The 13,063-nt window shown below is 42.0% G+C and overlaps 1 protein-coding gene across 2 annotated transcripts in view; it reads right to left on the bottom strand.

Annotated features, from left to right (window-relative positions):
* PREX2 (phosphatidylinositol-3,4,5-trisphosphate dependent Rac exchange factor 2) overlaps positions 1 to 13,063 on the bottom strand; it is a 224,749-nt gene that overhangs the window by 99,054 nt on the left and 112,632 nt on the right. For both annotated transcript variants that reach the window (XM_069957488.1, XM_069957489.1), the window contains 3 exons: positions 10,358 to 10,506; positions 2,619 to 2,704; positions 896 to 1,032 (listed from right to left, as the gene is read on the bottom strand). In XM_069957488.1, coding sequence (XP_069813589.1) covers positions 896 to 1,032; positions 2,619 to 2,704; positions 10,358 to 10,506 — 372 coding nt within the window. The remainder of the gene's footprint in view (positions 1 to 895; positions 1,033 to 2,618; positions 2,705 to 10,357; positions 10,507 to 13,063) is intronic.

Here is a 13,063-nt window from a genome sequence, read left to right as displayed (position 1 = left end):
CAAAAAAATGGGTCTGTCTGGACTTGTCCTTTAAGGTCTTATTCACACGTTATGTGAAGTTATAGCCCTTTGCTTTCAATTGAGCTATTCACACATTGCGTTTTTTTTTTTTTTTTTTTCTTTCTCACAGATCCGTTTTGTGAAAAAATAGGACATGTCATAACTCGGATGAGATGACTGCACGGACTCCCCATAGAAGTCTACGAGATCCGTGTTTTTCAAAGATTGCGCAGATCTGTCATCCGTGCAATCCGTCAAAAACACGGATGTGATGTATTCAGTGTAATTTAAAAAGGTCTAAACACATCTGTGATGGAGGTAGTCCGCAGAGGTAGATTGCGGTCTTCATCCGCGGACTGTGAAAATCACTGAACGTGTGAATAAGGCCTTAGTTTAACAGTTTATTCTGACTGAGGAGTAAAATTAGCTGCTTCTTTATATAGGTTGCTATTAGAATTATGGGGTTTCACATTCGGGGTAGCTTCACACACACCGCATTGCAGCGGATTTTCTGCTGCGGTTCTGCAGCAGGTCTGCAGCAGATGTGATCTAAATAACTAAACACAGCATCAAATCTGCTGCAGATCTGCTGAGGATCCTGTACGTGTGGATGCACCCTCAATGAAAAATACCAATATATGTAAAAACACCATCAGGGAGATTTATCAAACATGGTGTAAAGGGAAACTGTCTCAGTTGCCCCTAGCAACCAATCAGATTCCACCTTCCATTCCTCACAGACTCTTTTAAAAATGAAAGGTGGAATCTGATTGGTTGCTACGGGCAACTAAGACAATTCTACTTTACACCAGTTTGATAAATCTCCCCCATATTTGTTTCTCTAGGAGCTAGTTTCTAACATCATAAATTAAGTTTATTCAAGCAAAAATCGAACCTGCATGGGGCGCCGATACTTTCTGCATGCAGTTACATGGGCGATAACACTGGCATGGCTCTCCTTGCTGACATTGATCCCATTCACTTTGATGATGCACTGTCCGGGGTGAAGACCAGCAGCTGCTGCCACTGTCCCTGCAGGACCCAATATAAGAAATGACCAATCTCAATTAAAATGACTTTGCTGCTGTTGATTTACAATCCAGATGCTGATTAAGTTGAATCTGTTGCTTTTAAGATGAGAAAAGCAATTTGGAAAGATGACACGCTGCCGAGATATATCAATTTAAGTACTCCGAAAAAAAAAAAAAAAGTTCAAACCAAAGCACTATGGGTAAGGTCAGAACTGCTGCGATGACTGGTTTGCAACCCTCGTGACACTGAGTAATTGGATTATTTCACCAAAAACCCTGGGAAGCAATCTGAAATAAGTTGTATTTGTCTTCTGTAGAGTAGAAAGAATTCATCCATTCATCATCGGCAGAAACATACAGTGAGACTTAGAATATTATTATTATTATTATCTTCCATCTTCAGACAATGAATAATAAACCGCCATGTTACAGAATGCTGGGGGGGTGGAAAAGACAGTATGGCTGATGTAGCAGTTTACATGTTACTGCTGCAATACCTTGTAGGATGTGTATTTGTAACCACCATCCATGAGATTACTGTTCCATTAAAGAAATCATAATCTTACAGTATATATGCTGTATGCTGTGTATTGAGTATATACAACAATTCACACTCTAAGCTGGGTGGAAACATGGCTGTGCAGCTTAGCGTCTGTGCTGGGATCACTCCTTAATCCTAGGGCAGATCACTGTGTTAGTGATCATAGGGAGATCTGTCTGATACTCCTCTATCCCTTCCCTGCCTTCATCCTTATACACAGTGCAGTAAGAAAACAGGAAGTGGGAGTTTTAGCTTAATGTTACTGATCAAAACGATGGGGGGGGGGGGGGGGGTTGGCAGAATTGGAAGCATAAAGAGCGATCTGTGTAAGAGGATGCTTGGGGAGTATTCTGATAGGAAGTATACAGAGCTGTTTGTGACATATAAGGCATGAGGAACCCGACAATGCAAAGTATTTATTTATTTTTTTATTCGAGGTATGTTTTAAAGGAGAAGTCTGGCAGATATCAGCTGGCAAGGGCAGGGGGGAAATTGCTTACAAGTACTAACTTACCTTTCCCTGTTCCTGCGGTAAACTGCATCCCACCCCAGTCTCTGTCAGCCCAGTCCCGGTCAGCCAATCAGTGACTAGAGCGGCATCCCACTCCAATCCCTGATTGGCTGAGCAGGCAGTCCATCAGCTGGGTCATGACCTGTCAGCTCCTGAGATCCTGGAGCCTGGCTGGGGTCCCACAGCTGGTCCCACCACTGACTGCAGGCACAGGGAGAGGTAAGTTAGTACTTGTAATCTATTTCCCCCTTTCCCCTGCCGGCTGCTGAATTTTATAATCCAATTCTATCATATGAAAGCCAGGGGACAAAAAGTGAGAAGATTAAAAGAGAAAAGGAGAATGAACATGCCTCCGAGAGAGAGAGAGAGAGAGAGAGAGAGAGAGAGAGATGGAGGTAGATAGATAGATAGATAGATAGATAGATAGATAGATAGATAATAGAGAGATTTTCTTTTTAAAAAACATCCTTCTTATTTCCCAATGTTAGTAAGATTAATTGGTAGAATAGATAGCACTGCTAAAACTTAACTGTACCTCTACCCACAGCATGTACAACAGATGGTCCGAAACCCCTTATCTGGAAACCAAGTCCCTCTGGTGAATCTGGAATTTTTATCGTCCTGGAAAAGGAATGACGTAACAAAGTAAAAATGATCTCTTACATGTAAGTATAAGCATCTTACAATATAATTTGGATTTCAGAATATAAAATATAGGTATACTGTATATACTTTCATATACACTGATCAACCATAATATCAGAACCACAGACAAGTAAGGTGAATAAAATTGATTATTATTATTATTATTATGACAATGACCGGAGGGAGAATACTGTATATCAGGCAGTAAGAGAACAGTGAGTTCTTAAATTTAATATGGTGGAAACAGGAAAATTGGCCAAATATAAGGATTAGTGATGAGTGAATAGTTAAATATTCGACTATTCGATATTCGTACGAATATCTCCCAGATATTCGAACGTTCGATCGAATATTCGATTCCATTAAAGTCTATAAGAACAAGTATTCGATTATTAAAAAACTTGGAGGTCACCAAGCCCACAACACCTCAGGAAAAGGGAAGGGGGATTTGAACGCTTATCGAATATTTATCGAATATTTGGCGTACTATTCGATAATATTCGATACTATCGAATACCTTACTATTCGATCGAATATCTATTCGATCCAACAGTATTCGCTCATCACTAATAAGGATGTGAGTGACGATGGTAAGAGCCAAATGGTGATGGCTAGAAGGTTGGGTCTCATGACATGTGCCTTCATGACATTAACGGGGTTATTCAGCGAGAATCTTTTTCTCTCAGATCATCTGGTTTCAGAACTTTATATATAGATTTGTAATTTACTTCTATTTAAAAATCTCAAGTCTTCCCATACTTATTAGCTGCTGTATGTCCTGCAAGATAATATTGTTTTCTGACACAGCGCTTTCTGATGCACCCTCTGTCCTTGTCAGGAACTGTCCAGAGCAGGAAAGGTTTTCTATGAGGATTTGCTACTGCTCTGGACAATTCCTGTCTTGGACAGTGTTGGCAGCAGAGAGCACTGTGTTAGATTGGAAAGAATGCACCACTTCCTGTAGAACATACAGCAGCTGATAAGTATGGAAAGACTTGAGATATTTAAATAGAAGTAAATTACAAATCTATATAACTTTTTGAAACCAGAAGATTTGATTTGGAAGAAAAAGGGACAACCCCTTTAACATTCACATTCATAATGGAAGGGGCCTTTTTCAGCAGGATAGTGCACCCCACCACAATGCAAAACATACACAATATTAGACAGATGGTTTTGTTATTATGGCTCATCAGTGGATATCAGTGGAAATGCAAAGTGTGAAAAGTAAAATATAATCTGTAATATAAGCTTTTATTATGCAACATCTTACAAAGAAATGAAATTATTTCCTCAATACATCAAACACACGCCAGTTCACAAACGTTATTCAAAGGGCAAAGAAACAAATATATGTTAGATCAAAAGGTTTTATGCATAAGCCATAAACTGGGGAGAAGAATTTCAATCAAACCCTATAGTTTGGAGAAATATTGTAAAGCTGAGGAGTTTTTCATTTTGATGCCTTGTTATACAGCATTACAAGGATGGTGACTGCATTATACAGGGCTCTGGATGACATAAATGGGGCCTTTGATTAAAACCGTTTGTATTGTCAGGATCCAGTATATTCTTAGGTAATATATGTAATGGTATTAATTGTCTGATATAGGTACAATGGCAGTGACAGAAAGATAAAGATGTAGCAGAGCTGTCATTTGGCAGGTTGTGCTGTTTGTTCTATAGAAACGGGAAAACCTACTAGGCTATGTTCCCACTTAAAGGGAATCTGTCACTAGGTTTAGGCTGCCTAAATAAGGACAGCATCATTTAGTGACAGAAATGCTGAACAGATTGGTGTATTATGTTGTTCTCCTAATATGCAGGAGAATAGGATTCTTGCCACATCCCTCCATCGCCCTCCAACTGCTGATTGACAGCTGATTGCCTATACACAGCATGGATAGATAACTGCCACTCAGCAGCTGGTGGGCGGAGTTTTCTGCTTCTCATGAATATTCAGGATTACTGGGCTCATGGACATAATGGAGAGGACCACTTAATGTCCATGTTATTCAATCAGTTGCACAGAACAATGTAAGTGATACATCATTCTGTTCAGCTTCTCTGTCACTAGTTTGTGCTACCCTTAGACAGGACTGCATAAACCTGCTGACAGAGTCTCTTAAGGAACATAGAGAAGGTGGGCGTCTTGTTATATAGACAGCCGCTAATAATGATCATGATCTATATTAGCGGTCGTCTATATAACGTTACAGCCGCCTTTGCCCGATATGTTCCCAAAGTGGGAATATAACCCTAGAATGGACTCCAGTGTTTCATACACCAATCTAACACGTAAGTTTACTAGAATAGGCTAAGTCCCCACAATATCTTTTTTAGTTATTTAAGGGCAAATAACATCTGTTATTTCAAAATGATGGCTATTGATTGTTCCATAACAGCCATTATTTGGCCTCAAACGGCCTGGTCTGGGATATAAAAAGATCAGGGACATATGTCTCTTTTCCTCCAAACAGACTTGTGTAACTTTTCCCAGAAAACTTGTATAAATCATATAGTAAGTTCCACCAGTAAGACATCTTTCGAGGCATTTGTCCCAATAAGATAACTTCTGTATGCTCTATTAGATGTCACAGAAGGGAATCTTTCACTCAGGAGCCCCCTGTAGTAGCGAGAATATCTTGCTGGGGTGGACATGGGTCAGCCATGTATTACATGGTCTGCAATTTATTTTTACGGCCATGATACAGTACTATATTCACCCTGCAGTGGTCTCTGATCACTGGGGGCTTCAGAATCAAGACCCCCACAATAGGTAATCACTGGAAATTAGGTTGAAACTGTGTATGTTCACAAGTATATATGCTGCAGATTTTCAGATGGTAAATGATAAAATCTGCACCATATATAGAACATGTGAACATACCCTTAAAGTGCATGACAATTATCCGTGGACGACTTTTGCAAACAGCGGACGTTAATTTTTAGTTGTTCACACACAGTTCTTTTCCTTTTTTAAACATCCTTTCACCGTATTTACTAATAAATTCAATAGACTTTGAAATTAAAGGTGAAGTCCGTAGATTTCTAAAATGCGGCAGTAGGCAGGGGGGAAATTGATTACAAGTAGGAACTTACCTCTCCCGAAGCGTGGCGGTGGTCCCGAGGCCAGTCCCGCCACTCACTGCGGGCACGGGCAGAGGTAAGTTCCTACTTGTATTCCATTTACTCCCTGCCTGTTAGGATCCGGACAGCAGGAAAAGACAAGACAGTGAGCCCTAAGCTCAGCCCCGCCCACTGTCCTCTACCTACTTGCCACAATCCGCCCTAAGATGGCGGCGAGCAACTTGGCGGTGGTCCCTGCACTGGCTAGGTGGGACACAAAGACAAGACAAACAGACAGACAGACAAACACAATGAAGAATAGTCAACAGTCCGGGTCACAACAATCGGGCAGCAAAAGTACAAAATCAATATCCAATAAACGTAGTCAAAGTCCAGGCAATATGGTCAAGGGCAGGCGGCAAGCAAGGGAAGTCAAGGAATAAGGCAAAGATCAGGAATAGCAAATACACAGAAGATACAAGCAGGCAGAGACTAAGTCAATAACCAGCAATGATATCCCAGACTGAGGAGGTTATATAGGAGGTCAGGGTTCTGATCCAGAACATCATTGGACCATCCCCCTGATCTCCAAGCACAGACACCTGAGAACAAAACAGATCCACTGGCAGGAAGACCTGTCAGTCACAGCAGAACCAAAACACAGATTAACCCTGACATGGCCAGACAGAACTCAGCAGGTGAAGTCGGGTGTGTCTCCCAAAGAGAGCAAATAAACCAGTGTTCAGACACAGCAAAACAAAACACAGAACAGAATAAGAGAATATCAGCGCCTTCTCGGCCGCACAGCACGAGCAGAGGGACGCATGACGCTCCGCAAAGATACCATCCTGACACTGCCGGCTTCTGTTTTTAAAAATTGTTTAAGGGTGCGTTCACACCTACAGGATCTGCAGCAGATCTGCAGAAGATTTGATGCTGTGTTCAGTTATTTAAATGAAATCTGCTGCAGAAAATCTGCTGCAGATCCTGTAGGTGTGAACGCACCATAAAGACGTACCCAAAGGCCACTCAGTCCACGTGAACTAAAATAATGTACCAACAGCCGTCATTGCACTGATGGGCGGCCAAACCGCAAAATAACGGACGTCGTATTAAAAAATTATAAACGGATAAAAAAAACAACAACAACGCAGTGGTAACATAGCCATGATCTGCACAGGAGTTGCATACACAAAACTGTTACCAAAATGCATTAAGGCTTTAATCGCTGTAACCCTATAAAGGTGAGGCTACACCAGCCAGAGCCGTCCACGTGCCTGTTTTAGAAAGGACTGAATATATTTGCATTGGCTTTCTCGTCTCTTTCTGGTTTAAATATGAATTAGGGATTCCTGTAAAACGTCTCACTACATCACAAGTGGCTCCTTCCACATGAAAGTACCCGCTCTGTCATTGTAGATCTTGGACTGAAGTTTGAGAAATTCTCCAAAGGAAATAGCTTTACAGGTGGAAATCGAATTAAGCAAAGCTATTGCTGAAACAATTAGGCATAAGAGCCAACAAAGCTAGCGGCCATGGAAAATACAAGCAGCCACCAAAAACAGCAAGATATAAAAGAACAACATGGGCTTGGTTGGAAAATACATCCTACTAAGTCAAGGTCTGGGAGACGGCCTCCTGGTTGGAAAACATAGGGTTTTCATATCCACTTTTTTATGTTATTATGGCTGAAACTCACAAAACCTCTCTATTTCTATAAAATATATATGTAGACGTATCCTGTTCTGTTCCATTTCCCTCTCTCTCTCTCTCTCTCTCTCTCTCTCTCTCTCTCTCTCTCTCTCTCTCGTACAGTGGGCATTTTACTTGTGTGATTAATATTGCATTTGTACAGGTGCATCTCTTACACTATAAGATGTATGGTATATAGACATGTTTACTATTGGCAATACAGATACAAGCAAAGGGAGATGGTTGCTCCTATCGGCTTCTGTACTGAGAGGAAGAAAGATAATTTAAGACCCAGCCTCTCCAAGGAGAGGAAGTCTAGAGCAGCCTCTCCTCTGAGAGGTTGTTAGATAACAATAGTCAAGGACAGCTTGGGAACAATAGCAGCTCCTGATAAGAATTCCATCCAGAAGGTGATCCTAGCCAAGTGCAGGAGGTGGAGGAGCCTGGAGCAAAGTGTCTAGCTAGGTCCAGTACACTAGTTTCACCATTTGTCCTTCCTCGGGTCACCTTTGGTAGGTAATGACCACTAAACACCCCACAATCATGGAAATGCCATGATTATGTCCTCTAGACTCCACAATTTTGCCCTTGTTGCTCATAATTTACACTTGTACTTGTATCTAAATTATTATTTTCACAAACTGACTCTCCACCTGCTGCCTAATAGTTTGCTTTCCCTTGTCAAGAGATACATTTTACCCGTCTTAATGTTATGGCTGATCAATGGACAGGTATTATGTTGTGAACTTCTTTTATCATACATGAAGAAAACAAGCTTACAGCTTGCAGTTCATCCTCTGCCGCCTGGCGTATACTGATTATATAGCTGTATCAGCTCCCTGTATCAGACGTCCTACTGCCAAACACTAGTCCCTGAAGCATGGAAACACTGCATCCAATTATGATTCGCAGCGGGAAGCCGCATCTGACCTTCCATATACTGACTTTACTTAAATTAAAACCAAACAAAATAATTAAGCATATTGTACACTGTAGCATTGCTTCCTTGCCAGGCACTAGCTACCCACACTAAGCCTTTTCATGTGTGCCAGTCACTCACACATCAAGGCAAGTGTTCCACCCAAAGTCCTTTAAAGTCTGCCAGTCATTCAGTAATGAAGACAGGGATTACACACTGAACCTCTTCAAGCGTGCCAATCACTCAGACATGAAGAAAAGGTTTGGTCTGCACAAACGCGACATCTGACGTCATGTGATTGACTTAGATTCATACTAGAATGTATAAGGAGTGGAGAATACATGTCCCCTCCCGTGCATACCCTTTAAGACACCTATGTTACACAAGGTTGTGTTTCTGTCTCTCCATGATCGTGTATTTATGTGGACGTTAACCGACTTGCTGTTTCTGTAGAGAAGTGCTCATATGCTGTGTAAGGCTATGTTCACACTACGTAAAAAACATGGCCGTATTTCATAACACCGGCCGTAATTGCGCAGACGACGGCCGTTATATCGCAAATAACGGCCGGTGTTTGTGCAATTATGGACGGTGTTATGAAATATGGCTGTGATTTTTTACGTAGTGTGAACATAGCTTTAGGCTGGGTTCAAAGTAATTTTTTTTTTATCCGTTTTCGGATGGAAAAACGGATGCATTTGTGTGCCTTTCACTGTAAAAAAAAAAAAAAAGACAGATCGAAACTCATCCTTTTTTTTTTACGTAGACAAAAATGTGGTGAACCACATTTTTGTGTAACCTAAAAAAAAGATGCATTTTTATCTGTTTTTGTAAAAATGGATGAAAAAAAAAAGTAGTGTGAACCCAGCTTTAGTGACATGGCATTTTTACTGACTAAGACATTGAGTCGTTGCCTTTGTTGGTTGAGATGGATCCCCATCTCGAGTAAATAAGGCCAAGGACTTTTATTAGGCCAAGCAAGATATTGCCCTTTATACTGCTTTATACTGTTCATATTGTTGGCTGTGAGCAGTAAGGGGTTAACACAATGACACACTGCTCAGAACCTTCCTTAACCACATATTCTTCAGGGAACTGCAACCCTGAGGTATTCACTTGAAACATTGTTCATTAATCTCAAGGACAGAGAGGTCAAAACTCCACAGTCATAATGTTATAACAGGTCATATTGATGTACTGTAAAGGCTACAGTATGTATAACTCCTAATGATTAGTGTCATTACATGTAGATACAGTATTTTTTAGTTTGGTATTTCCCTATACTCCCATTAGGACACTGTTGTCGTGTCCGTAACATCATGCAAGTCATTGTACATGTTGTAAACACACAAAAACACAAAAAATACAACAGTTCACCACTAATGGCAACACAACTGCTAAAAAAAATATACATAAAAATAATGAGGCTCTTGGTTACCATATGCAAATAGTATAAAACATCCCACCACGTTACAGTGGCTTCATGCCGGGATGGACCCTACATTGTACTCTGGCCTCTCCATGGCATGTAATAGGCCTATGCTCTGGGCATGCAGGATTCATCTTATACCGACATAAATAATAACCATCTGCAGTTGGGAGGCTGCTTTTACCAATTTTCATATCTGTATTGGGTCTGTATTTTGCCATTAGTGGTAGGCTGTTGCTTTTTTGTGTTTTTGTGTGTTAGCGATTTCAGCCATAGCAACGTGCTCCTGCCTAGTGTGAATGGTGTTCTAGGAGAGCTGACCAAATTTGTCTTTTTGAGTGTATATGTGGTGGCATCAAGGACGACGCTTAAAGTTTAAGAAAACCTAACAGGTTTTCCTCATTCGCTGTTGATGAAGCACTACGGCAGCTAAGGGGTTAAGTATGGCTAATGCAAATACTGTAAGAAAATGAAAAGGTGTATCTGCATCCTAAAATAGAAAGGACAAGAGGTGACTTACTCCCTGGGTTTTGTGCTCATGAGAATCCTCAGAGGTTTTCTGCTGTTTAAGCAAGTCCTCAGAAAACAATCCACTTCATGGAACGGCCTCAGGAAAACAAGGTCACCATTCACAGCGTAGATTTTTTTTCCAACCGCCATTCCCGACAACTGGGAGCAAATGACAGAAATAGTTCTTTTATTAAAGCAAAGCTTTCCACCGCAGAGAACGTGAAATAAGAAGTCAGAATGGCCAGGCATCTGCACATTCCTCAGCACATTAAAGGGAAACTATCAGCTGGTTAGAAGTATCTAACTTGCTAATATGTCCCTACAGGGCAAGGGGTGCTGAGGATGAAGGTGAGTTTCTTACCTCCATCCTCAGCGCCGTTTCCATGTTATTAGGAGTTATGTTTTTGTGCACTGGGGGTGGGACTACCCCGGGACACCCAGCCAGCCCTCTCTGCTGATATTCATTAGATGGGATGGGCAGATCGGGGGCGGATCGGTGCCCTGAGGGGGGTAGTCCCACCCCCAGTGCACCAATACCCCTAATTAGCAAAGGGATTAAACTGCTAATAGAATGGAAACAGTGCCGAGGATGAAGATAAGAAACTTACCTTCATCCTCAGTGCCCCATGCGCAATAGGAACAGGTTAGATTCTTTGAGTTTCCCTTTAAGCGCCATAATAAATGCTACCGTCCATGTTGCCATGATTAAACCGGAAAGTAAATTGGAACGGACATGATGGAAATAGTTACGTATCGGCTAATGGAGGTTATTCATGGTGCACATACAATATACACAGGTTCAAACTTGAAGTGTAGTAGAAAATTGTATTCAGCCAGTATTTTACATTTATTATTAAAGGGGGTTGTCCAGACTTAAAAAAAAAACATGTCTGTTTTCTTCAGGAAATGGCACCACTCCTGTCCTCAGTCTGGGTGTGGGTTTTGCAGCTCAGTTCCATTCAAGCGAATGAAACTTATAAGTGTAATATTGCACTCAACCTGAGAACAGGGGTGGTATTGTTTTTACAAAAAAAAATAGATAGCTTTTTCTAATCCTGGACACGCCCTTTAAGTATGCAAAAGCCATATTAGGGTAAATTCACATGGGCGGATCCGCTGGGAGTCTCACGCATGAAATCCGCAGCTAATCTGCAATAGACGTATTAATAATAATAAGAAGAATACGTGTATTGCGGATTAGCTGCGGATTTCGTGCGTGAGACTCCCGGCGGATCTGCTCGTGTGAATTTACCCTTAGGGTGCCTTCACACCTACCGGATCCACAGAGGATCTCATTTCTGCGGATTCGAAGCGAGAACCGCTGCGGATCCGGTATCAATTCACTCCTATGATAGCACATATTCGCAGCGGGATTGACATCCCGCTGTGAATATGTGCTTTAACTCCCTGGTACCCGCAGCCCCGCCATCGCATCCCCCATCCCCGGTGGCGGCACATCCCCCACATCCCGGCCACATCCCCACATCAGCCCATCTCCGGCCCGCCGCTGCGAGCATACATTACCTGCTCGGTGGCGCGGCTGCAGTGAGGCTCCCGGGAGCCTCACTGCAGCCGCGCCGCCGAGCAGGTACTTTATGCTCGCAGCGGTGGGCTGCAGGATGCGGCCGGGGATAGGGGATGCGGGCTGCTGGATGCGGCGGGGGATGGGGGGATGCGGCCGGAGATGGGGGATGCGGCCAAGGATGGTCTAATGCGGCGGCGGGGCTGCGGACAGCGAGGGGCTAAAGCACATATTCACAGCGGGATGTTAATCCCGCTGCGAATATGTGCTATCATAGGGGTGAATGGTACCGGATCCGCAGCGGTTCTCGCTTAGAATCAGCAGAAGTGAGATCCGCTGTGGATCCGGTAGGTGTGAAGGCACCCTTAAAGTTTTTTGGTATAGATTTGTAACTTAGGTCACTAGGGGCTCACACTGTACATGTGCCTTTGATTTCATACAGAGATGTTATACAGAGATGGAAGTTGTTTTCTCCAAGATTCATATGAAACCATTCCGAGAGAATTGTGGCTTGTCGCATTTCATTATTATTCTACCTTGGCATTGCTTTTAAAAGGAGAACATAGTGCCTCATAGCACCATCACCCAGTGCGATATGATATGAGCAATAAAGGTCTACATGCATAGCGGGTTATCGAATGTGCTATGGTCAAAAATTGAAGGAATTGATTATATAGCTTATTTCCTATAGAAACTATGGCGGAGATTTATCAAACATGGTGAAAGGTAAAACTGGCCCAGTTGCCCCTAGCAACCAATCAGATTCCACCTTTCATTCCTCACAGACTCTTTGGAAAATGAAAGGTGGAATCTGATTGGTTGCTAGGGGCAACTGAGCCAGTTTCACTTTACACCATGTTTGATAAATCACCCCCTATGTTCCCACAACGGGAAAATGGTATCCGTCTTTGTGGACGGCCATCGTTTTCACGTCAAAAGACAGCCGCCTATTGGTAGGGACAGATGCAAATAATATTCAGGCAGTTCCACAAAGACGGCCGTCATCTTCCCATTGTGGGATCATAGCCAGAATCTGTTCCGTTACACAAGTATACTATGTTCTATTTTCATTCCGTTTTATTCATTTTATTTACATTTAAATTTATTTGTATTTTATTTTCATATTAAAAAAGCAAACATCCAAGATATCAAAGAGGAAAACAATAATTTTATCAATATTAATCAATCCTTTTA

The sequence above is a fragment of the Dendropsophus ebraccatus genome, chromosome 2, assembly GCF_027789765.1.
Source record: "Dendropsophus ebraccatus isolate aDenEbr1 chromosome 2, aDenEbr1.pat, whole genome shotgun sequence".
In the NCBI taxonomy this organism is placed as follows: domain Eukaryota; kingdom Metazoa; phylum Chordata; class Amphibia; order Anura; family Hylidae; genus Dendropsophus; species Dendropsophus ebraccatus.
Note: the sequence above shows the minus strand (reverse complement) of the source record. Positions and strands in the feature narration are given on the sequence as shown.